At 44.5% G+C, this 25,190-nt stretch overlaps 1 protein-coding gene across 2 annotated transcripts in view; it reads left to right on the top strand.

Moving 5' to 3' along the window:
- Positions 1-514: 514 nt before the first annotated feature.
- Positions 515-25,190, top strand: part of PSKH1 (protein serine kinase H1) — a 39,258-nt gene continuing 14,582 nt past the window's right edge. The window contains exons 1-3 of one of the 2 annotated variants that reach the window (XM_075040496.1): positions 515-562; positions 2,348-2,510; positions 3,668-4,699. In XM_075040496.1, coding sequence (XP_074896597.1) covers positions 3,755-4,699 — 945 coding nt within the window. In that variant the 5' untranslated portion in view covers positions 515-562; positions 2,348-2,510; positions 3,668-3,754. The other variant, XM_075040495.1, reaches the window with a different exon arrangement.

The following is a 25,190-nucleotide window of genomic DNA, read 5'->3' as shown; positions in this document are numbered from 1 at the left end:
GGTCACCATGGCCGCCCCTCAGAGGCAGGAGTGTGGGGAGCGGGAACACCATGCCTGCCCAGGGGGCCTCCTGCTTCGCCCGTGGGGCTGAGGGGGGCCTGGGACCCACGGGGCTAAGAGGGGGGTCCCAGGCCTTGTGGGGCCAAGCGGGGTGCTGCAGCTCATGGGGCTGAGGGGGGGGGGTGGTCCCTGGGACCCATGGGGCTGAGGGGGTCCCAGGGCCCTGTGGGGCCGAAGAGGGTCCCGGTCCCTGTGGGGCTGCTGGGGCCCGTAGAGCTGAGGGGGGTCCCGGGCCCCGTGGGACTGAGGGGGGTCCGGAGGCGGGGGGGCGGGGGGCGGGGGGCGGGAGGTGGGAGGGGGCGTGTTCCCGGCGGCCCCGGCAGGGGGCGGTAGAGAGCGGGACGGCGGAACAGCGCTCCTTCCCCCCTCCCCGCCGGGGCCCCGCCCGCCGCCGCCTCCTCCGCCAATCGACGGGCGCCGTGTCCCCGCCCCTTCGGGCGTCCCCGGCGCTCGGGGATGACGTCAGGAGGCGGCGCCGAACCGCGGGCCGGAGCGGGCCGAGGTGAGTGTGGGAGCGGCCGCCGCCCGGGACCGCCCGCTCCGCCCGGCCCGGCAGCTCTGGTTCCGGCCGCCCCGGCTCCGGCCGCCCCTCCCTTCTCCTCCCTGCCGGGGCGCTGGCGGCTCGTCCCGCGGCGCGACAGCGGTGCGGCCCGGGAGGCGCGGGCGCGGCGGGCCCCGGCCCCTCAGCCCTGCCCCTGCCCGGGGCGCTGGGCCGCGGCTACGGGCGGGCCGGGGAGGGAGCCCTGACCGCCTCCCGGAGCGTCCCCTCACCGGGACGGGCGCGGTGCTTCCCAGGCCTGGAGCTGAGCCTGCCGCCGGACCAGCTACCGGCACCGGCCCGGCCCGGCCCTGGGTGCCCTCCCCGGAAAGGATAGGGAAAAAACGGCCTAGTTGGGGCCGAGCGATGAAAAACGACCCGAGTTTTGGAAATGCCGGTTGGTTCGACCGATTCTGGCCTGCCACCGGCTCTGGCACAGCTGCCTGCAGTGCTGTAGCAGCCCAGCCCTGAGTTTCCCCACAGAAACCCACTAAAGGCTTACACTGCCAGCCGGGTGACTGGTAATACCAGATTTGTGTCAGGCAGTAAGAGGCACGTTTGAGAGTTATTAGTAAAACTAAAGGTAAGGTGCTTTCAGACATGCTGTGTTGGCATAGGTGTGATTTGAAGGTTACTGTGTGTGAGCATTTCTTAATGCAGTTAACAGCTAGTATCTTCAAATTTCCTTACTGGTATCTCATAGAAAAATGAAATTAAATAGCTTCAAGTTGTGAGATAATTAATTGGTGGTGGAAGGCCTGCTAGGCCTCAGGTGGGTTATTTGGGTGGCTGACACCCCTTATCCACAGGGAAACCCTCAGGTATTAAACCATTCAGGCCCTGATTATTTTTGGAGAGGTGGAGAAGCTTCTGAATCAGCAAGAGCTGAGGTGTTGCCCTGCTGAGCTGCAGGATGTAACATGTGGGTTGTCCAAGGAGAGAAGTGGGTAGATACTGAAGCATAAACCCCATGTTCCTCCTCCTTACTTATAACCCCAGCTCAGGTGTTCTGTCCTCTCTCAAATAGTTTGGCACCCGCAGAGTGTGTGATTTCCTGCTCAGAGGGGCCTTGTAATGCCTTGTTTCTCTAACATGTTAGTTCCTTCTCCCAAACTCTCGGTGATTATTACACAGGAGTGTTGCCATCTGCTCTGACATGGGGCTAAGCATTTTGTTGCTGGCTGTGGCATGCAGCTCTGGGTTTCTATAGGCTTCACTGAGACCCTTACACGTACGGGGAAGAGCCGTTGACATACTGGTGGTTCATGCCTGATCTCAGTTAATAGCAGTTTTATATACGATGTTTTCAAGTGTTTGATCCTTCTCATTGGTTTTGTTTATGGGTGGGACATTTTACACAAGTGCTTCTCAGCGTGTGGAATTACTCTGTTTGCAGGTGCTCTCATGCCATTTCTCTGTGAACTTAATATGTGTAAAGGAAGAATAATGCTGGGAAAAACTCTCCACGAGAGGCATTATTCAGGACTAGCTATAGTATTTTACTTGCTTTTTGTCACGGTACTTTAATCTGAATGTATATCCAGTTACAAGATAGCCCTTAGTGAAAGTCAGTTAAGGTTTCTATGAAGTTGTTTTTTATTTCTACTGCTTGCACCTTAGTATAGTCATGTTTGTGCATGGTTGGTGTGCTTAACTTTGCGCTGCTGCCAGGAGGTATTCCATGAGAAGTTACTTTGATGATGTCTGATTTAAAATTGAGTCTTAACTAAAGCCTTGTTTTCTCTCCAGATTGGATGTAGAGTCTAAACTTCTTCTGGGTGTCTCTCTAAAATCTGTCTTGTTTCTCCACGTAATTCTCCTGATGGAAGACCAGCTGGGGTTCCCTTTCTGCTGTTCATGCTGAATAGTTGCTTGGAGAGGTGGTGAATGAGTGAAGATACGCTTGGTGATGGTAAGGCGTACAATTACATTTCAAGGCTAACAGCTTTTCTGTAGCTGCCTGTGAAGGCTCAGGCACTGTATTGATGGGCTCCGAGCCAAAGAGTAGAAATTTAAAACTGTTGGCTAACTGCCAGAGCACATCCAGGCAGTGTCTCCATCTCCTAGCCAGTCATGCTGTTTTAATCAGCCCCTAAAGGCTTGCTGAAGTGCTGCTGATTTGGTTCTGCTGCTCTACAGTATGATGAGCAAGACCTCCTTTTGCTCTAGTCTGGAAAAGCTGGTAGAAATACCACTTCCACTGCCTACACCCAGCTCCATATGAAAAACCAGAAGTGCCACTTGGTACCCGAAGATGCAAGAGAAAGCAAAGCTGGGTGAGGATGTTAAAATACGCCAAAGCCCACCTTGATTTCTTAAGGTTTGGAGGGTGAGGGAATTGCTAGCTAGAAGCTGCTCTGGTTAAGTAAGGCCTGCCTTTTTGCAGGGGATGCAGTGAGTTAATTGGTAAAATGCATCTTAAAACCAGTAAGGTATTCCCTGCCTCTGTATTCCCTGCCTCCTGCGCAGTTTAATTGATCCCCAGGAGCAAAGTAGTGAGAGGTTTAAGACACCGGTACAACTTCAATATAAAGAAAATCTTAGGAAGATTTGTTAAGTGAACAAGTTGCTGAGATACTTTGTGGAGTTTCTAGTGAGAAATTTCAAAACTATAAGATTTGGAGTGGCTGCTGCCTTACAAAGTTGAGCAGATTAAACAAAATTAAGGAAAGTGCTCGTCTCTTTCCTTAATTTGATTTTTATTAAGTAATTGGGGCTGGACGAGGTGACCTCCAGAGGTTCCTTCCAACCTCAGCCATTCTGCGACTCTGTGATTCAGTGCTCAGCTGGGAGCATTAAACAAACTATGTTCAATAAAGAGATACTGTGTGATTTCCACAGACTTCTGTTCTGACCATGACTGTGTTTTTATAGGCACTATCTTCACTAGCTTGTGATGAAAGCAACGGAACACTGTGCATGCTCTGTAGTATAGTACAGTGAAGATCCCACACTCTTAGTTTGTGGTAGCATGGCTCCATTGAGATGTGAACCACTTGTATTTTGTTCCTGTTTGAACCTTTGCTACGCTGATTCCTGTCTCTCTGTTTCTTCTCGTTATTTCCTAAGGTTCAAATGTGGGCGTTGCCCTGGATGTGGTTGCTGCTGATGCTGCCCCGGGAAAATGCCTTGATAGAGAATTAACACCATTCAGTGATGGGCTGTGGGACAAGCAAAGTGCTTCCCGAGCCCCCCAAAGATGTGCAGCTAGACCTGGTTAAAAAAGTCGAACCTTACACAGGCCACAGTGACATATACAGGCATTTCATCAAAGATGACTGTGGGACTGTCATCAAAGCTGGCTCTCCCTCACCTCCGCGTCACACTAGTCCATATCCTGGGAACCACCTCCCTGCCCACGTGGACCAGCCTGAACCTCGCAAGAACAAAGTGGCTAAATACCGTGCCAAATTTGACCCCAGAGTGACAGCCAAGTATGACATTAAAGCTCTGATCGGGAGAGGGAGTTTTAGCCGTGTTGTACGGGTGGAACACAAGGCTACCAAGCAGCCCTACGCAATCAAGATGATAGAGACCAAATACCGTGAGGGAAGGGAAGTGTGTGAGTCGGAGCTTAGTGTGCTACGGCGGGTTCGGCACACCAATATCATCCAGCTTATTGAGGTGTTTGAGACCCAGGACCGTGTGTACATGGTGATGGAATTGGCGACCGGAGGAGAACTGTTTGATCGAATCATTGCTAAAGGTTCCTTCACCGAGAGAGATGCTACGCGTGTGCTGCAGATGGTGTTAGATGGTGTGAAGTACTTGCATACGCTGGGTATCACGCACCGGGACTTAAAACCAGAGAATCTGCTGTACTACCATCCAGGAACAGATTCCAAAATCATGATAACGGACTTTGGACTGGCAAGTGCTCGGAAGAAGGGAGATGACTGCCTGATGAAAACCACGTGTGGGACCCCAGAGTACATTGCTCCCGAGATCCTGGTCAGGAAGCCGTACACGAACTCTGTGGACATGTGGGCACTGGGTGTTATCTCGTACATTCTCCTGAGCGGCACTATGCCCTTTGAAGATGACAACCGCACGCGCTTATATCGCCAGATCCTGAAAGGAAAATACAGTTATTCAGGCGAGGTGAGTGTGCTGAGGTTATGGTGAGGGGAAGTCAAACAAGAAGCTCTCCGTAGATGGCTCTTCGTGATGACGAGAAGCTGGCTGTCATGTGCAGGGTGATAACATGACCAGGGTTAAAAAAAAAATCTGTGATTCTAGCTTTTAAAATCCTTTCCTGTTTTCTGTCTGCTTTCCAAAACTGCTCCCAGTGCAGCATAGTGAGCTCCTTTGAAAAACTGTGTATCTAGAGAAAGAGGAGATCTCTTCCTGTAGAGCAGAACTGGAGGGATTGACAGAACTGGGATGCTTGTGGGTTTCTAGCTGGGGAGACCTTAGCTGTGGTAAGCTGCTGTTTGATGCTTCACTGATGAAACTTGTGCCAGGGTGAGTGTTTGAAATGTACATAACTAGTCTGATCTCTGATACAAATCCAAGTGTAGTCTGAAAAATACCTTTGCTGAAAGGTAAGGTTATGGCAGACAGAGAGGCTTCTTAAATCTAGCTGGAGATGTGAGCATTTCTGAAATTGGTCTGCATTGTCTCCTGAGCTTAGTATGTGACAAAGTAGAGGATTAAAGGGTAGTTTTCTTAGATAACTACGAAAAGAGGAAGCTTGGGGGTTAGATTTTAGGCAGAAGATGGGTGCCCCGACCCTCCCAGAGTCCCATCACTCTGCAGAATGGCTGGGTGCCAGGCTGACACAGCTCCTGCTGACTTGCTTCTAGTCCTGGTGGGAGATCTCAGTTACCAGTCAGCTGCCTTACCAGCACAATTGCCAAGTGTAGGCATACCCTCACTAAGAAACACACTTACAGAAAGTGGGGGTATCCAAATTTGCAAGTTGCATTTCTGCCTATATCCCTCACTGAATGCCATGACTTTGTGAGATAAAGCCCACTGGGAAAATATTAATGAGCAGCTAAGTTTATGATTCTGAACTCATGGTAAAGTAACTGTCAAAAACCTGAATAAATTAATGATCTCAAATTTTTAGGTGTGACAGGTGTGTTGGTATTTTAATGATGGATGGAAGGACTAACATGTTAAGTTTTTAAACACATTAAGCTGCTTTAGGATTGTGTTTAAAAATAATAAATCACTCTCTGAAGGACATTCAGAGGTGTCAGTAAGTCTTTTATACTTTAAAGCTGTCAGGCCAGCTTGTGTTAAAAGTTGGAATATCCCAGTTAAATGAAACTGAGGAATATTGGCATTTGCATAGGAAGCCACTGAGGAGAGCCCAGATTTGACACTTTTGTGAATCTTGTGAATTCTTCCTGTGAGCACTCCTCAGAAAGTCCTGATATGCAGAGGAGGCACAAAAGTGAGGAATCATAAACCCCCAAATTTGGCACCTTCTGGACCAAGTGTATTACTTCCTTCAGAAACTGATTAGTTTCTTGTCAAAAGTATTCTATCAACTGCTTCCTTGAACTCCAAGCTTCAGCTGACTTTGGCAGCCTTTGTTTCTTTTGTTAATTTGCCATGTTAATATGATTTGTTAACCAGCTGTAGAGTTTTAAGAATGCAGTCTGGTTATCCTAATGCAGAAATAGATTAATTACCAGCCGCATGTTAACGTCTGCAGAGTCACACTGAAAGGGAAAGTCCTCATTAGCTTATAACCAGTGGTAGTAGGTATGTTAGAAATGTTTTTTCTCATGTCAAAAGGCCAGTTCACTCCTGTTTGTTGCGTAGCAGAAGGCTGTCATGTCCCAGTTTCTCAGGATGACGACTCAGGTTTGCTGATTCCCAGGTCACAATTAAGGTGGAACGACACCAGGGATCCTTTAACTCACAATACTCCACTTTTATTCGCTCACAACAAGAATTGGCATGCTCACCACAAAAATTGGTATGCTCACAACAAAAATTGGCATGAAACTGTCAGTAAACTGTGTAACGTGTGCTAACCATGCATCACCAAGTACAGACCTTGCTTACCTGGGAATCACTTCAGGGAAGACAAAAAGGAGAGCTCTCCCGTTGAGTCACGAGGTTCAGAACAGACCCCCTTCCTTTCTAGACTCCTTCTCAGAGAGGAGCCTAGAGGCAGCTGGAATGGCTCTTAGTCCCAGACTTGGTCAACAGTTTATGTCTAAAGGGATGAGGTGTAGGGATTATGGAAAAGGAAAAGGGAAAGAGAGAGAGAAGGGAAAGATTTCCCTGGTCCTGGGTCCAGCATTGGTTCAGTCAGCTGAGGGGTCCAGTTCCGGTGGGCTTGCGCATGTGGGGCTTCAGTTTGTTAGTCGTTAAGCAGAACTTGCCCCACTGCAATGTTTGAGATGTTAACTCTTTCAGTCTTTCACAAAGGCATTTCAAGTGCATGCACCTCCCATTCAAGCAGTCAGTAGGTGCTGGTTTGGTTCAGCCTGGTTTAGACAGCAGAGTTCAAAGCTTTCTAGATTACTTGGCCAAACTCAGGTTTGGTCCTTTTTAGCTCACTCCATTGTGTTCATCTTGGCCATTAGTTTTTCTTCTCTCCTTCCAGTTCTTTCATTTTGAAGAAGCAGCATGGTGGGTTTGGGTTTTTTTTTTTTGTGTGTGTGTGTAAGTTCTCCCTTTTATTTTGCTTCCCTAGTTCTGTGTCGGCCCTGTGCCTCAAGGTGTCAGAAGGCCAGTGAGGCCATTGACTCTGAATTTGCTTTTTCCCTTTGGGGATCTGCCTTTTTTTTTTTTTTTAACCTCTGTAACATTCTGTGATAATGAGTTCCATAGTTTATTTAAAAAACACATGGAAAAGGTGTTCCCTTCTCTTAGTTTTTATTTGCCTCTGCTCGTTTAACTGCTATTTTTCTACATACATCTCCTTAATCCCCATTACTTGAGAAACTAGTGAGTAACTTTTCCATGTCCGCTTGTCAGTTATATTTATACTGCTTTAGATTCCTGCTTTTTTTGAGGTTGAAGACCTATCTGTGTTTAGTGCCTCCTATGGAATATATTCCATATATATTTGTTTTTTTGCTGTTACCCTCCTCCAGGCTACTTGTAATCTTTAGGATGGGACGATACGTGAGCACCGTGGCTTTGTGTCGTGGCACAGAAAGGTCTCTCTGGTTGTTCAGTACTTCTTCCCATAGGGTTTCTGATACTGTGTCTTTGACACCTCTGAGTATTTGGCTGATGATGTAAAGAGTGGTCTGCTGTGACTCCCAAGAGGTTTCCTGAGTGTTAATGGCTGATTCAGGGAGGTCATCGTGTCTACATAATTTGATGCATTCCCTCTAATGTCTCCACTCCTCAGTGTGAGAGCTTGTGTTTAGTGACATTGAATTTTATGACTGTCATTCAACTTTGTCACTTGCTGTTTTTACCTTTTTGCAGATTTTTTAATTAAGTTTAGCATGCTATCCACGACAGGTTCTGCCCGTTATTGTGAAATGTGGTAATTCTGGAGTCTTAGAAGCAAGTGGTGGGATACAGGTTTGACATCCAACAAGTGGTGCTGTTGAGGTTAAAAACAAAGCTGAGGAAGTAGTGGGAGACTGCATGAAATTGACTGATGTTTGGTGTAGACAAACTTGAACTGGTCCTATGGGAAGATGGGCAGTTTGACTTTTCTGTAAATGATCGTAGGCCCTGAAGGTGCTTCTTGCTCTTCAGAAGAAACAATTTGAAGTTAAACACTTCTAAATATCATCTTGATACTCATGATCAAAAGCCGATTGATCTTAGGAATTAGTGTTACTATTGCAGGTGTCCTTGCTATGCCATGTCTGTCATGCACCTGCACTTGAATATTGAGTGCAGTTCTGCTTCTGCTGGAAAAAAGTACAGAATTGAAAAGCATATGAAGAAGAGCACCATGAATAATCAAAGGTATGGACTGGCTTCCATTTGAAGAACAAGTAAACAGACTAGGGCCCTTCCTCCAGAAAAATAAATGTTTGAGAGGGACCTCTGACCAAACTTGGTACAGCCATAGGCAGAATAGGGAGAGTGAATAGAGAGTAACTGTTTTGGGCATTCCCTGGGGTAATTCAATTTGATGATCTTTGGTCCTTGTGCCAGAAATGAATTATTTTAAGAAATTCTATGAATTCATTGCAACTAGGGCCGCTGGATGCTTGTAGGTTGTATACACAAAGGTAGCATGTGCCACAGAGAAAGCATTAGACTATATATTTTGAAAGTGTCAGTGCACAAGCCTGAAGCATTTTACTTGTCATCCCAGTGCAAATTACATACTTTAGGAGGCTGTTACGGATACTATGTGTGACATGAGTGGTTATTTTGGAAAGCTGTAGATGTTTTACTGCTTGGAAAGCAAATATGTGTCAGCCAGTAGCCTGTATCTTTTGCCCAGATGCTTTCTGTTCTTCTAGAGCCAGGGAAAATGGATGCTTTAATTTACCCATGTAATTAAGCCTATGCCCCTAAATTGCAGGCATGTTTGACTGTAGCCAGGTATTGGCAGGAGATGCAGTAACAGTCTGTCCACGTTGTGAATAAATTCTAGGTGAAAACAAAGTGAACCAGAGATTTAGAGGTGCCTGGCATGTTTCCCACAACGTTGCCAGCTTTCTTAAGGCCATCTTCTGGACTTTTAAATGCTTCCAAAATTCTGATGTTCACAAAAAATTGCTCTCCTTTTCTTGTGTGGGAAGTGGGAAGATGTCAGATTGATAAGTTTGTCAGACTAATGGAAATGGCAGGAGCCATAAATTCTGATTTATTTGGAACAAGAATGGGCAGAATACTCGACTGATGCAGAAAGTGTCTGTCATGGATAGATGCGGAAGCGGAGTTTTCATGGGAATGGCTGCTTTTGTTCTCTGTAATATGAACTTTGATGATGTGAAATGGAAGAGGAAATGTTAAAAGAAGGCTGCGAAGTAAAGTGCCCAGAGCTGTGCAGCTCAGACAAGTTTCAGTAGAGGAGGAGGGAGCCATCTTCCGAACTGTATTGCATACCATGTCATACAGCAGCAGTACCTGTGAGTTTGCTGAAAATCAGTGCCAAGTCCCACTTTTTGAAAGGTCTGCCCTCAAAACCTGGTCAGAGAGGACAAAGCTGTATTGAGAGAGGAACAAAAGCCAAGATGCATGCTGACCTGAGAATTAGCTCCATCTTCTTGAAAAACAAGTGAGCTCATGTCCAGCTAGTGTAATTGCTTTCTGACTGGGACCCTCTTACCACAGCTCTCCTGTTCCTGGAGTGTGAGGTCTGTTTGAGGAGGCTATTAGCAGATCAATAGGAGAGGTCTCCCATAATAGCTTATTCAGGTACTGCTGACATCACTGCTCTGATTATCTCTTGTATCTCCTTCTGTACTTTCCGAGCTGCTTGGAGTAATGGGTAGGGTGAGGAATGAAGAAAAGCTGGCTTTGTCACTTGGTATGCTTTTTTTCTGAGGATCTCTGAGTAAGGGTTAGGTGGGCTACATGGACTATTGAGACTGCATTTGATGTAGCCTGCTACAAAGTCATTCTCTTTCACTTGTTTTGTTAGAACTCACTAAAAAGATTTGGCAATATTTTAATTGAAATCTTGGGGATAAAACTGATTTCTGGGGATCTCTTTGTAGCTTAAAAATTTGTCTGAGGAATAAAGCTGGAATTCCATTCACAGTTTCCTTTGAATTTGAAAGTGCAGAAATGAACATTGGACCATCATTATCTTGCTAGGACAGGCTTGCCCTGGTTCTATTTCAAAGCTTGTCCCTCTGTTGAATGCTGATACTTTTATGTTGCTTTACACACCTGGAAAACTTGCTGGAAGAAGTGGAAGATAATATATGTTATGATTAAATTGGGAAACTGAGCTAGGGTTTATGGATTGTTCTGGTTTTGATTTCTGATCTGGGCAAATAATTTCCCCATGTAGTCTGTTTTTCTATTCATAAAACAGAATCAGCTTTTTGTGGTATGTTCACCATGGGTAAGGTTGGTGTGTGCTGGTGTGGGAACATTTCTTAATCAGTTTAAAATCAAAAAGCTTGTTCTAAATAATGGTGCTAGTGGATACATTGATAAATGTGATGTAAGGAGAGACGTGTTTGATATATGAAGGAAGCTGCGCATGCAAGTCTGTAGGAGCTCTGCAAGGGACTTAGCAGCCATGCAGAGAGATGATCTGGTTTTGTGTGGCTTGCTTAAATTTGCCAGTGGTGTTTAATAGAAGTTCCTCGCCAAAGGCTCTTGAGGGAACTTTGCAGCTGTAATGCAATAGTGGCCTTTCCATGGATCAGCAATCCGCTGAAGATGAGCATAAAGTTAAAATATGTGGTCAGTTCCACGGGGAAGGAAAAAAACAGTGAAGTTTGAAGGATCTGTTTCCTTCTGCCCAGAAGTGATCAGGACAGAGTTTGCTAATGAAGCTGCACAGTCACTGATGATACCAAGTTCCTCAGATGGTGAAAACGAGGGCTGTGGACCTTAGAAGTTTGCCTAAGTTCAAAGAGCAACTGGACAAATTCATGGAAGACAAATCGATGGAGAGAGTGACGCTAAAAAGTCTCAAGTATGGACAAAGAGGTCCCTAAGACACAAATTTTTGAGGGTTGAGAGCATGGCGGGGGGTGTTAATCGCAACAGAGGGACTGTTTTCTTGGGCTCTCCCTCTGTATCTGCTGTCAGCTGATGTTGAAGGCACCATACTGGACTGACTAGATCTTTGATCCCATAACCTTCAGTCCTGTTAGAGGTGCTAGTCTTTCCTTCTCTCATTTCATTCCTCAGTTGGGGGCTTCATCCACTCCCAAGAGTTACTGAGCCAAGTAATAGGCAGCCTGCAGAGCAGATAGTGCTCTGAGGTTATGGGTGCAGCATTTGGGACACCTGCCTATGTGCTGGGGGTGTTCAGCGGTCCCATCGGACATTGATGGAGCAGGTACTGCATGTCTCATGTGGTTTTGACTTGTGGTTTGGACGCAGCATTATTTCAGCTGAGTTTGAGAATCGAAAATCAATCCCAAGGCTTATCAACTCCCACGGGCTAATTTTGCTTGCTGTATAATACTCCTTTGGAAAGGTTAGACATGTAAAAAGTGAGGACGGTAAACATTTCCTTTTAAATGGGAATGTTCTTGAACTCTTTAATTACGACCCGGTGCTGGAGTTCCTCTGTAGGTAGGTGAAAAAGCAGGCAACATATACAGACGAAGTGGTAATAAAAAGTGCATACTGCAGACGAGAAAATTAGTTTAACTCCCCCTTCTCCTGCAGAAATGTTTGGGGTTTTTTTTCCCCTTGGGAGGAATGAGTCTGTCTTGACATTATACATCTATAAAGGAAAATGTGGTGTGAGTTGCATTCTGCTTGTGACTCATTCAGATTTGAAGCATGAACACAGAACCTATCTAGTCGTCCTGCCTGGCTGGCTTGCTCCCTGGTGCCCTTAATATGATCGCTTCATTCTTTGATAGCTCCGCTTGCTAGTGTTGCTGTTTAGAGTTCTGCTTACTTAATTTCTTTGCACTCCCAACAACATCCTAAGATGCTGTCTTCCTTGTTGCTTCTACTGTCAGATGTGCAAGGGTGACAGCAATTTTGGGGATGGCTGCTATAGCCCTGTGTCTAAGTGTTTAAGTGGTTCTTATTGGTCCCGTGAGTGTGTGGTGCCTTTCCCCACTGACTTCACATGGAATATAATCCCTTCTGTAGTTTCAGGAACATGAGTGCCTTTCATGTGAAGGCATGTTTAGAAACATGTCCCCTTCAAACTGAGGATTCTTGCGGGTCTTCACCAAAGTCTAATTTTTAAGGCTTGCTCATTCTTCATTTAAAAACTGGCCTTTTCTCTCTATCTAAACAGCAAACCCTTCAGCCAGGCTCTCATTTTAAGTCTGAACCTTTGCAGCATCCCTTTCTTCTGACTTGACAAGTATGCTCTTGCTCTGTTCTCACACACACAGATCTCTGCTGCACATTTCTTGCATAGCGCGTTTCCTTGGCCACATCCACCCAGATTTCTTCTCCATCTCTTTATTTGGGTTACCTGTGCTTTCTACCTAGGCTCCTTTGCAACCTAGGTTCACCTGGTCTGTGGCTGTTTGTTAGCAAAGATCGTAATGCTGAAAGGGAGTGCTGTGGTCTGTTAGACTGTCCCTGGCACAGATAGCAGCTTCCTAGGATAACCAGCAAGACTGGAGACTTGTTCATATACATGGGTTACATGGGTCATAATATGGAAAAATAACCAAGATGCACATAAAAATAATGTAAGTAGCAATTTTATAATACTTTTTGTAGCAATGGCACCTATTGAGGTTATGTCAGATAAAGCGCCTATTTCTAAATCTATATGCCATTATTTGTGATAACTTTTATGAAGAAATTGATGGCATTCATGAATTAGTTCTGCTTTTTATTTTGCAGCAGACTGGCAAGCGCCAGTCCAGACTGCATCAACAAACAGTTGCTCTGGCTTGCTGCAGTACAGTGTTGCAATGCATACCACTAAACTTAAAATTATGGGAAGATTTAGGCACAAAGTGACCTCAGCAAGACTCTGGTCCAAACCCCTGTTCAGAGCAGGGCTAAATTTAAAGCTAGATGAGGTTGCTTAGCACCTTGTTCACTCAAGCCTTGAAAGTTTACAAGGATATAGATGGACCAGCTCTCTGGGCTCTGTCCCGGGGCTGCCCTCACCTCGTGGGAAATGTGCTTTTCCTTACCATCCAGTGAGAATTTAGCTGGTTGCAGGTTGACAGTCACTGCTTGCTTTTCCACTGAGCATCTCTGAGACATCTGGTGTGGTGTCATCATCTCTAACTGCCCTGAGAGTACTGGCAGATGCAGTTAGATCCCAGCTAGCTGAGATTCTTCTGGATGGCAGTTCTGCCTTCCTGCATATCAACAACTCCTCCAAATCTTGGTCAAAGGCAACCAAGAAGCAAGTACTAAAAGTTTTAATGCTAAAAAGAAATTTGCAGCACAGATGGCCTCAGAGCAAACCAAAGGAGAGGCTTAATGTGCGGTATTTGTATGTGCATAGCGTTTCCTGTTTCTCTTCTTGAGCATTCAGTACCTTAACAATCATCTATCCTAGCTTGGAGTTGGAAGCTGGGAGTTAAATGCAGGTATTGAGTAAACTCTGCAGGTACTGCTATAGATAGATTCAGGCTGGAAGAATGCACTTAATTACATGAAAAACAAGTTACCCTAGTAGGAGATGAGTGGAGTAGCGTGAATGGTGTTCCCATAATAACTAACTCGGTCCACATAAGTAAAGAAGCAAAACACTTTCTCCCCAAACAGTTTTCCCTGCCTGCAGGTGATACCAGAAGCAGGAAGAATGAAGAGTGGTGGCAGTGCATTAGCAAACAAACTGTATGCCTGCGCTGTTAGGTGCTACCTGGCAGAGAGCAAGATAAAAATATGAAAAGCAATTTCGAACCAGCTGATGAATGCTTACAGGATGAGTTCTTACCCCAAGTATGTTGGTTGGTATGTCTGCAGAGCATTTCCAAAGTATTCTTGTAATTATTCTCATTGTGGAGGCTGGTTAAAAGACTGCAGAGGACTTGTGACCCCTCAAATCCCTCATGACACGTAATGGAGTAGACAGATGACAGTCTTGTCAACTTTTAATCTTAAATTTCATGCATTTATTCGGCTTTCTGAGAGAGAATGGGTTAGAGCTTGAACCCAAGCTGCTTCTGACTTGGTTGGGAACCGGTTACTGAATCGTCTATTCTTCTCCAAAGGGACACATCAGTGATTGTATTATGAGGACTGTGGTCGGATTTTCTGTCAAATGACAAACTTGTTCTAAAAAAGGCACAAGCAATAAAAAGAAACAGCAATTATTCTTGGTAAACTCCTTCCCCTAAAAGTTGCACATGGAAATGTGTAGTGGGAGAGATCCACAGGAAAGAAAAACAACCCAACTTTCTATCTTGCATACTTGTATTTTAGTGTAGAAACTAATTTCCTGTAGGAGAGGAAAAAATTATACTTGCATATCACAGAAAACATCTCTCCACAATCCCTATCACTTTGCAGGAGAGCTCAGTCAGCATAGGACAAACATTCTCAAATTTTGGGTGTAGATTTTTAAAGAACAGTAAGTTTTGCATTGATGCTGCAGCAGGTGTGATCCTTGACTGTCTGCCAGTCCTGGAATGGCTCCTGTCTGTTTGCACTTGTGGTACTTAGAATTAATTACATATGCCTATGTAATTTAAAAAAAAAATAAATCCACCTTTTGTTGTTTTGATGACAAGAAGTAAACCACTTCAGGGGAAAAAAAAAATTTAGAAAAACATAAAGTGTTTTATAATGTATTAGTTTTATTTTCTATTTTATGCTTTGTTTGCCCCAGAAATTTGTCCAAGTTTTTTCCTGCAGTTCATAACCATAGCTTTGTTATGTATCATAAAGCTTTGTGTAATATGTTATATGCTAATTAAATTGGTTATAGGGTAGCAACTGCCTTGACAGGGGGAAAACTCTCCTGGTTATTTCCTCCAAGTACATCTCCTGTTTAAGATGGGCAATAGGCAGCCTGGCTGCCCCGAGTTTGGACTAGAGTATGTCTTCTGGAAAAGATTCAAAGCAGATTTAAAAAATTGCCAGGAGCAGAGAAGCACCACTGCCCTCTAACATTCCCATTGGTCCTAAATTTTTTTTTTTTAATACAGGAGATGAAGTCATGTATCTACAAGAGACCAGGAAAGGTAGTATGTGTCTCCCATTTATTGACGAATTACCTTTGCAGGGTGTCTTGTGCTGCCCTTTGCTCTAAAAGGAGGTCTTTGCAAAGCCACCTTAATTCTTCTGGAAGTTCTCTGTTGGCTCAGTGCCTGGGAGGGTCCAGATGCAGGGGGAACCCTCGCTCATAGGGACTCCAGCTCCCTGCCAGTGTTTAGACCCATTAGAGGCTTTTGCAAGATGCAGTTGTCACCTTGGCCTCTGATCTTTATGCCAGAAGAGAGGAGAGGTTTCAAACCAGCAGGGTGGCTGATTTTTCAGTCTTTTCCCTGGAGTTTGAGTGTCCCAAGCTGTTGAAATATAGCATAACTAGGAAAACAGGGACAGGGCAGCTGAAGGCAACGTTTTAAACCACAATTGCTATACTTATTTGCATGATCATACAAGTCTCTGGGACCGTATTTTAGCCTTCTTGGGGGAAGGAAGAGTTTTTTACTTACAGTAGCTGCTCTGTTTTTTTCCTGTGAGCCACATTAGATGGTAGAAGTGTTTTACAATAGTCCTATAGTTAAATGCATGCATTTTTTTCTAAAAAATTAGAGAATTTTTTTTTCTGTGTAAGGAAGAATTGTTTTTTATATAAATTGCTGAGCCCTTTGCCTGGAAAAAGAAAAAAATCAATTTACAGAGGAATGTGCTTTTGCATTTCATACAGCTGTGAGAACATGGTGATTTTTAAGTAGAGCAACAAGAGTGTTGGCGAGATGCAGATGGCTCTCTGTTGAAAAGGGCACTATGCTCTGCTTTGAAGAGCTGACACACTTGAACAGGATGAAAGTGTGCCTCTCCTAGCCTGCCACAAAACACGGAGGCCAGATGTATAAATGTACTTCTCTTAGCTTCTGTTCTTTCTTTTCTTTTAATGCGCTGGCTTAGTGGGTGCAAATATATGTGGACTTGTGTTGCTCTGTAGGCATCTGAGAGCTGAAGTGTTTGTCCAGATCTCTCCTGCTGCAGGAGTGGACATCTTAGGCTCTCTGAAACATGATAAGCTCAATTAAAACCTGGAAAATCCTCCAACCTCCTGCATGTGTCAGTGACCATGCTTCTGCAAAACTTTAGGCGTGCTGTATTGGAAAACACTTTATTTACAGGTGAAGAAACACCTTTTCTGGTAAAAGGTCTTTGAAACCAATATATGCATTTAAAAATCAATCCCCCTTCACTTTGGCTGCTTCTTGAGATTTTATTGAAGGTTGTTTCCTCCGGTGGAATTATTGTGTCACATGGACCTTTCTCAAAATCATTCCTTTTGCCTTTTTACTATGTACTTCAGCTCATGTTGCAACTCAGTTGTGAAGATAACTCCAAATTCCAGGGTAGGGTAAGCGAGGAGAGGGCTGATCTTTCTCTGCATACATCTTTCATTTCCATACAGCTACAGTCTGCAACACCCTGTTAAGAGTTTATATTTCACAGAATTATGCATGTCATCAGTCAGTGAATTTTCCGAGTCGGTGCCTTGTGGCAGGTGAGTTGGCTGGGCTTTCCCTTAGTTTGAGTTTGCAGTTTCTGTGTCTGGAAGCATTTATTGAAACAATGAGGTGGAGACACCATGTGCTTTACTGTGGTGGCTTGTTTGCACTGTAATGCTTGGATTTATTCTGGTATGTCGAGCAGAGGAACCCAGGGTGGAAACTCTGTCTAAGCCTCAAAGACCCTAGAAACAAAGCAAGCAGGGAGTAAATATCTGTGGAGGAGAGGAATGTGGGTTTCCCCGGTAATTTCATTGACAGCCCCTTGTCCCTAGGGCTGCTCTCCATACCAGTAGCACCTGTGGGTTCAAGGCAGGGTGAAAGGCAGCAGCTGAGCATTTTGGTTAAGATTTTTGGGTGAATGACTGGGTTTGGGAAAGTGGTGCACAGTATATGGCACATAATTATTGTAAGGATGGAGGAAGGCAGGAGCCACATCTGAGGGAAAAGGACTTGCAATAATGCTGTGATTTGACACATTATATTTTCATTCCTGCATCTCTGGGCCCTATAAAATCCTGTTAATGGTGGAACAGTATTTCTGCAGAATTAGGGTTGTAGGGATAAAGAGACATTTGTAGGGTAGAAAAAGAATATTAAGCTGCCTCTGTGCAGAACATACAGTATTAACCAAAAGGATTTGAACTATCAACTGCCATTGGTGTCTTTGACTCCTTCACAGTTCCCTAAAAATAGACTAGGCAGTTTCTTCTTTTACCTTTGGCTGATTTAATCCTTTGCTTTCTACCTGTGGCTCAGATATGTTGTTTTTCTGATACCTTAGTGGAGGTATATTTTGAGTGGCAAGGCATGCTGCTACATGCCCATTTGCTTAGGACCAAGGTTCAGCGAGTGAGAGTATCTGTTAATTCTTCAGTGGAAAGAGCTGCGATCTGCAAGAAACTACTCTTGGTCATTGAGAGGATGGTTTATGCTTGACCGTGCTAGCTCATCTATATGCAGTGTTGAAACACTGGCTTGTAAATGGGCTACGTTGCATTGAGGATGCAGGAGGACTGATAACACTTTGCTGCTGCCTTGGATTTCCATCCCTGAATGTGGTAGAAGAGTTGAGTTTCCTACAAGACCGTGGGAGGGAGAAAGAGTAATCGCTTACTGCAGCTGTATGGGCTTTGCGAGGTGATCTCTGCAAACCTGGCCTGTTCTAAATACAACAGCTGTCCTCTCCTCCCCTTTGCTGGAGGTGATCACTATGGGGTGGGAGTCTGTGCTTCTGAGCAAAGCTGTGTTTGAAGTTCAGCTGCTCCTGGAGTAAAGCTTAAGGTGCAAGCACTCATCTTGTTCTGTCCTTGCTGGACAGAGTGCCAGACTTGAGGTTTTGAAGAGCTGGCATCTGGCTGTAGTTCCAGCTGCTGTCTCTGCTGCAGGTTAAAAGCTAGTTTTAATTAATCAAAACTGAGTTCTGCAAAGAAGGGCTGTAAGCATGCACCTTGTTGCAAATAATTTTGTGGCCTGTAATTCACCCTGCTTTACAGAGAGGCAGTTGGACCTGATATATTGGAACAATCTGCTGTTGAAAGATGTCTCAGATTTCCTCTGACCAAAATTTGGGACTTCCTTAGCAGTTGCAGTGTGCTCTTGCCCTGGGATGAGACAAAGGAGGAGTTAACCAGCATACATGACACAGATAGGAAGTCAAGATTTTGATTTCAGGTAGTTAAGATCTCTTTTAAGCTGCAAAAACTGTTTTGAGGAGCTTCCGTTGGTGCTGAGCTGGAGGGCTAAAAAGGTGCTTCCTAAGCGTGGAGTTTTCTTGGTAGTCTCTTTACCTGATCCCTGAAATCCCTAAATCTGACAAGAATGTAGTTGAAGCTTTCAGGCTGCTAGACACAAGGGAACTGGGTTAGTTATTTTGAGCTGGAAGGGGTGGCTCAAGCCAACAGCGGTGCATCAGAGTTCCCTGTTTTGGAGTGTGAGTTTCAGGGCTGGCTCTTCTGCTCTCTTGGTTCTCACCACCCTGCTGCTTCACCCTCCTGCTGCCCTGAGTGAGTGTTAAGATATAAATCCCAGGTGTGTTTTCCAATATGTTTGTTATTTTAAGTGGATGCTTTTATGGATTTTCCTGAAAACTGAGCTTTTACTAATACACCAGATTAGTGTTGATTGGTGAAATGGGAGCCACACAGACAAGTTGAGGAGAGGCAGAACGTTCTGGTGGTGGCTATTAAGAGATACCCACTGTTAATGCAGCGTACACCTAACTTCTGGTGTGGACGTATGCCTGGCTGTGTGTCTATAGCTCATGAACTTCCATCAGCACGACACACCCTATGCTTCAAATGCACCCAGCCTTTCAGGCACTTTGAGTGATTAACTGAAGAGTTTGATTTCATATCTAACAAAAGGTAGAATTGAGCTGTCTGAAAAGGAAAATATTTGCATGTTTTCTATCTTTGTCCATGTCTGAAGAATAATTTCTAAGGGATTCTTTTGCAGTCTGATCATTTTGAGAACAGTTATGTAGCTCAGACATAAGAAAGGTTTCTTGTTATAGCTGGGATGACTCATACTGTTATATCAGATGCTGATAGGAATATGTCAGTTGCAGTTTCTTATCTCTTTCCACTTAGTCCTTCATATGTTTTTTCATTTGCTTTTAGCTTTACAAGCTTCAGGAATTCTTGGTGGCATTCTTAAGCTACCATTTCGCTCAAGAGGCTGATAGTGCAAAATTAAGGAAAACTAGCTCGGCTCTTGGATGAGAATGTAAAATCATTTCATGGAATACTCATTTTCCAAAATTCGTAGGAGTTCTCGTACCTCCAGTGTTTGGCACAGGGGCTTGGCAAGGATAGATCTGACCTTGGAGGGATCTTTTTGCTATTTCATGAAAGTGTTCCATGGTCTCTGAAAAATCCCTGTTTGGAAATGCACTGTAGCACTTGATAGCCTTGCTTTGGAAACCTTCTGTGTGTGCTGAATGTGTGCCAGGCACATGGAGCTCCCAAATAGTCAATATGGGTAAATCCGATGAGTAAGTGCAATAACCATTCTTAACAAACAGAGATGGTGAATTACCTATGTCTGCAGGCAAAGGAGAGGCGGGATTTGAAGTGTTCCCCTTCTGAAAGTGGGGAGCCTTCTCCTCTCCCTGGCTTTGGGCAAGCAGTATTGCCTCATGTGTCCTCTGCATCAGCTGGTATCTTCTGTGTCAATGGGCAAGGAGTACGTGGGAGAGGGGGTTTGGCACTAGGAAAAACTGTGCTTCTCACCTTACTGCTACAAATCATTTTGTCCTTGTCTGCCCTTCAAGCTGAGCAAAGCTCCTTTGCCTACAGGCTAGGAAAATAATGTTCTCCCGTCTTTCTGGGGACAGAAGCCAGCAGGCAGATTCTGCTGTACGGCACTTTCATAATCTGTCACAGGTGAAGCAGGGAGAGTGTGGGGACCAAATCTTTTATTTCCCCAAACCTATTTTGTTAACTTGGCATTTACTTACCAGTGGCTCATCAACAAAGTAGAATATGTAGTGACTGTGGTTCTCTAGAAATTGCCAAAGGTCCAGTGGTATTTGGGGGTTTATTGGCCAACCCAGCTGAGGGAAGGAAGGGTATGTTCATTATATTTGCAGATGACATTGAATTGGAAGGGCTGCAAAGTGCATTTAATTCCAGATGGCCCTCACAAATTTGAGCAATTCAATAGCAGGTGCAAATTTTTTTAAAGATAAGAGTAAGTTAGTGCACAAAAATAGGTGAAGAACAGAAGATTAGGAGGTGTTGGCTTCTCAGCAAAGGATCTGTCTATGAATCACAAACTATTATGTGAGACAGTAATATCACGCTTGTGGAAAAAGACGAACATACTGAGGCGTATGAACAGAAAGAGAGGCTGCGTGTGGTATAATGCTGCTGCATTTAGTGGCTGATGCAGCATGCCAAGCTGAAGCTCTGACACCTCTGGGCAGCGGACTTCAAAAACACCGCAGGGCCAGCAGAGAGACTTGACAGAAGATCAACAAAAACAATCATGAGTCAAAAAACCACAGTCTCCAGAAGATTGAAACATTTTGGCTGTTTGGCCTAAAGAAGGTGTTGTCCTGGCAGTTTGCAAATATGCTGCTTCAAAGAGGAAAAAGAATAATTTCTTTTCCAGATTATGTCGAACAGGAGCCTTAAATTGCATTTAGAAAGATTCACATTAGACCTTTTACAACACTAGTGTCTCCTGCTCCTTAAAATTTACCCAGAGGATTGCTGAAGCTGTCTTGAAGAACAAGTTAGGCAGTCATCTGTCAGGAATGATGCATCTGCAGTGGATCCTTTGGGGACCATGGGATGGATTGGATGGTCCCTGAATGTCCATTGCAGCGCTGGTTTTACCCTGATTTCCTAAGGAAGCAAAGTTTGTGGAACTATGCCATTTAACTTCTAAGGTCAGTTTCAGCCCAATTTGAGCAATGTGCAGAATTCAAAGGCCTGAAGTTTCTGTGAATTTTATAAAAGTCAGTGGCTCTATAGGAGAGAGAACTAAATTCACATCCTTGCTGCAGGAAAGGTAATTAAATATCAGTCCAAACTTATCCAGAGAGCTGATCAGCACATGTTTATTTCTGAACCATCTGTGGCACACTTGACCCTCTTAAGCATGTGGGATGGAGCCTGGGAAGTGGTGCGTATAGGAAGGAGGGATGTGCTGCTGCTATGGAGGGGAGATGACAGTACTGGCTGGGGACAGGGAGGAGAAGCACTAGAATCATAGAAACCTTGGTTACAAGAGAGGTTTGGAGGTCTCTAATCCCATTCAGTTTGAGATGGGACTGTTGCCAATACTAGATCATGTTGGCTGTGATTTTGTCTTCCTGAGTCTTGAAAGGCTTCAAGGATGGAGATCCCCCACCTCCCTGGTGACCTTTTCCAGGGCTGCACCACCCTTCCCCTGGTATTTCCTGATGGGAACCTTCCAAGGTGCAGCTTCTCCCTGTTGTCCCTTGTATTGTTTGGACCTGCTGTGTGGCTCTGTAATCCTTGTAACTATTTTCAAATAAGTGTAATCTGCTATTAGATTGCTCTCAGACTTCTCTTTGCCAGACTGAACAAGGCCAGCTCCTTCCACCACTTCTTGGAGACCATGTACCACAGACCCCATGCCATCTTGGCAGCCCTCACCTGGATCTTCTCCACATCCTTCTTGAACTGGGGGATGGCCAGGCTTGACAGTAGTTAGTATGATTCCACATAGGAAACTGAAAACTTCTGATCTCATTTTTGAAAACAAAAACAAAAGCAAAAAAACAGTGTGGGAAAGAACAGGGTAGGATATAACAGGAAAAAAACCCAAACACATTGGTGTAAGATTATAGCTGCAGAATTAGTTATGTGTAAGCTAGGGATGTTTGAGTTGTCCTTGCTACTTTAATTTTTCCTTCTTGTGGATATGCAGTTTGGTGTGGTTTCAATGACATACTTTGTTGTTCAGCAGTTTGGATGTTGAAAAGAATAGTTTGGATGTTGAAAGAGACTGACAAGATAATAAGGAGAAACGTGGCGGAGTGGGATCCAGAACAATTGTCCTGCTCCGGATTCTAACAAAAACGTCCCAAGTAGTTCCAGGAAAGACAACTGTAAACCAGTCATCCAGGATTGAACTGTGATAAACCAAGCAAATCTACTTTAGTGTCTCCTGATGTTCTGTGCACTTTAAAATTTTCAAAGTGGCAATAATTTATATCCACCTTGCCTACCCAAAACTGCTTTCTGGGAGAGAAACAGGAGTGTCATTAGATTGGGCCATACTGGCCTAACTTGGGAAGTGCTTAGATACCTAAACCTGGACTTTCAGGAAATGCTTGAACAGAAGAAGGGGCATTTCACCTCCTCTGACCCATGCCTGGGTTGGATTCTGATTAAAATGGAAAGAGTGACTCTAAGGCAGAAAGGAAAGGCAAGCTAGGCAGTGGGGCAGGTGCTGCTCTTCTGCTGGAGCCTGGGCACTGCTGATGTTTTCAGCACAGCTTCTCGTCTGCATGCTGCATTTGATGCTTGAACTTGAGGAGGTTAAAGGAGCCTCCGTGCTCTGCCGACAGCCGGGGAGCCAGGGCATGGTTGGACTAGCAGCTAAGACTATCTTAGGATTTACTCCCCCTTGTTCATTCTCTTGTAAGCACCCAGGGCTTGCGCATCAACAGCTTGAAGCCTGCAGGAGGGGGTGTGTGTGTGGAAGGTTATCTTTGGCTTATCTGTTCACCCCCCCTCCCTGCTGCACTAATCGGCATGATAAAAGATCTTTTTCCCTGGGGAAGATTTTTCCTCCCTATCAGGGACCACCATTTCTTAGTTAAACTGTTACTCTGAATTGGTAAATGTGTATTAGCTTCAGTTCCAGTTCTCACCTGATACATCTCTTAAGATAGTAATTCAGAATGAGAGAACATCATTCAGATCAAATTCGAGTTTTCTTTTTGAGAATAAAAGCACTGAAGATGTCAGGATACCCAGATGTTACAAACAGATTGGAAAAGGTATTTCCCAGTTTAGTTACTGCAAATACTGTTGTGAACTGGTGCTATAGCAATACCTTAGGAAATTTCTGACTCTTTCCCCTGCTTGCCTTTTTGATGGCAGTCTCCAGCAGTCTGTACTTGATGATCTCATCTTTTCACCTGTATTCTTCTGAGTCCAGGTCTCTTGACCTTGAGATTTTTCAATATACAATTCTTCACTCAAGGTAGTGGTTAAAGTCCCCTATGTCTAACTGTAACTTGCTGACGCATTTTTAAGAGATGGATGTGAAGCGATCCAAGCTAAAATGTGGTATTACCCCATTTTAACATACCAGTTATTTCCCTGGGCATTACAGTTAGAAGCACTATCCCTGGCTGTAGGGAAAAGCTTTGTGTTTATTTTTTTTTGTAGCTGCTGTAACTTTGTGATTCTAGCTGAATACTCAGTGCTTGTACAGGGAAAATCGGCTGGCTATTTCCATTCGAAAAGCTGGGTTATAGAAGTTCACAGCACCAGATGGCTGTGCATACTTATAATGCTGTGGATTATTAAAGGGCTGTTGTATTTTCCTCTTTCATCCTTCCTTTATTCATCCTCCCCACATCAACAAATTAATGCTGAATGCTTGGGAATCTGTCCTGCACAGACTTTAGCACATTACATCTTTTCATTGGAAACTTTTTGTTCCGGCCCTTTTGAACTGGTTGGTTTTCATCACCTCCTCTTTGCAACTGCTTGTGGGCTGAATGATGCCCGGGGCTGTGCAAGCCTTGGGACTGGAGCCTTGGCGCAGTCCTAGGCTGGTTCAGCACGTTACGTCTCATAGTTGCTGTCCCCAACCTGCTCCTTTGGAGTTGACACTCCAAACAGAAAGTTTTCTGAAATCAATCGGGAACCTCCTAAAGTAGACAAAACAGCTATGTTAATGTGAAGACTCCTAAAACCATCAGCCTGTGGTGTTGTCCGAATCAGGTCCTTGCCCAATACCACATTAATACCTATTTTGCCAAGACTTCTACAGCAATGTCCGGTGCCTCATGAAATGCACGCTGCTCTTGTATGAAAGATGTAGTGCAAAGGAGGACCTTCGATTAATTTATTTTTAAAAGCTAACAGCATGTCACTTGTCTACCACAACAGACATCTGAATTTTAAAATACAGCTACTCCAAAAAATGATAGAAGGTGAAGGGATATGCCCCGCCTCCAGCACCATACATATGTGTTAGATTGAGTCATTTTTGAGGGGGATGGGGGGTGAGGAGGCATTGTTGTTCATGTTTGTGATACCTGGGTGCCATCTGTGTCCAGATTGACTTTCTTGTTCATGGTTTTTAATGGTCCAGATGTCTTCAATGGGACTGCAAACAGCAGCAGTCGGTGAACACAGAGTGGAGACATATATAGAGACACGTACACAATTCTGAGCAGTGGTATGGCCAAGTGCATTTATAGGATGGAAAGCAGCTGTTGTGAGCCTTGCTTCCTGCATAGGTTCTGCAGGGCAGGAAGGGCTTGTCCTGATGCATGTAATTAACATCCTGAACAAACTCCTTTATATTAAAAATTCTGCCTGCCCAGGTCAGGGGTGGTCTTTGCAACTTCTTCAAGAATGGTATCTGCATGACCTGTCCTCATAGGGGTACGAGTGTGTATCTTGGGGAAGATGCACTGCTGAAATCTAGAGACTTCCAAAATCTGATTTAAAAAAAATACTTGGGGGGGGGAAAGTAACTTTGAAACCTGAATATAATAGAAATATTTCAAAGAACTAGTGTCTGACAGGAAAATGGATCAGAAACATCTTCCCCATGTATTTTAAGGTAAAAACAAGTCAGAAGCCAGCATGAAGCAGTTGTCTTGTTAGCTTGTTTGCAGTGCAGGTTTTGGTGACCACTTGACAGCAGCGTGTGCT

Source organism: Buteo buteo, chromosome 11, assembly GCF_964188355.1.
Source record: "Buteo buteo chromosome 11, bButBut1.hap1.1, whole genome shotgun sequence".
In the NCBI taxonomy this organism is placed as follows: Eukaryota; Metazoa; Chordata; class Aves; order Accipitriformes; family Accipitridae; genus Buteo; species Buteo buteo.
This window is presented reverse-complemented; position numbering and strand designations above follow the sequence as displayed.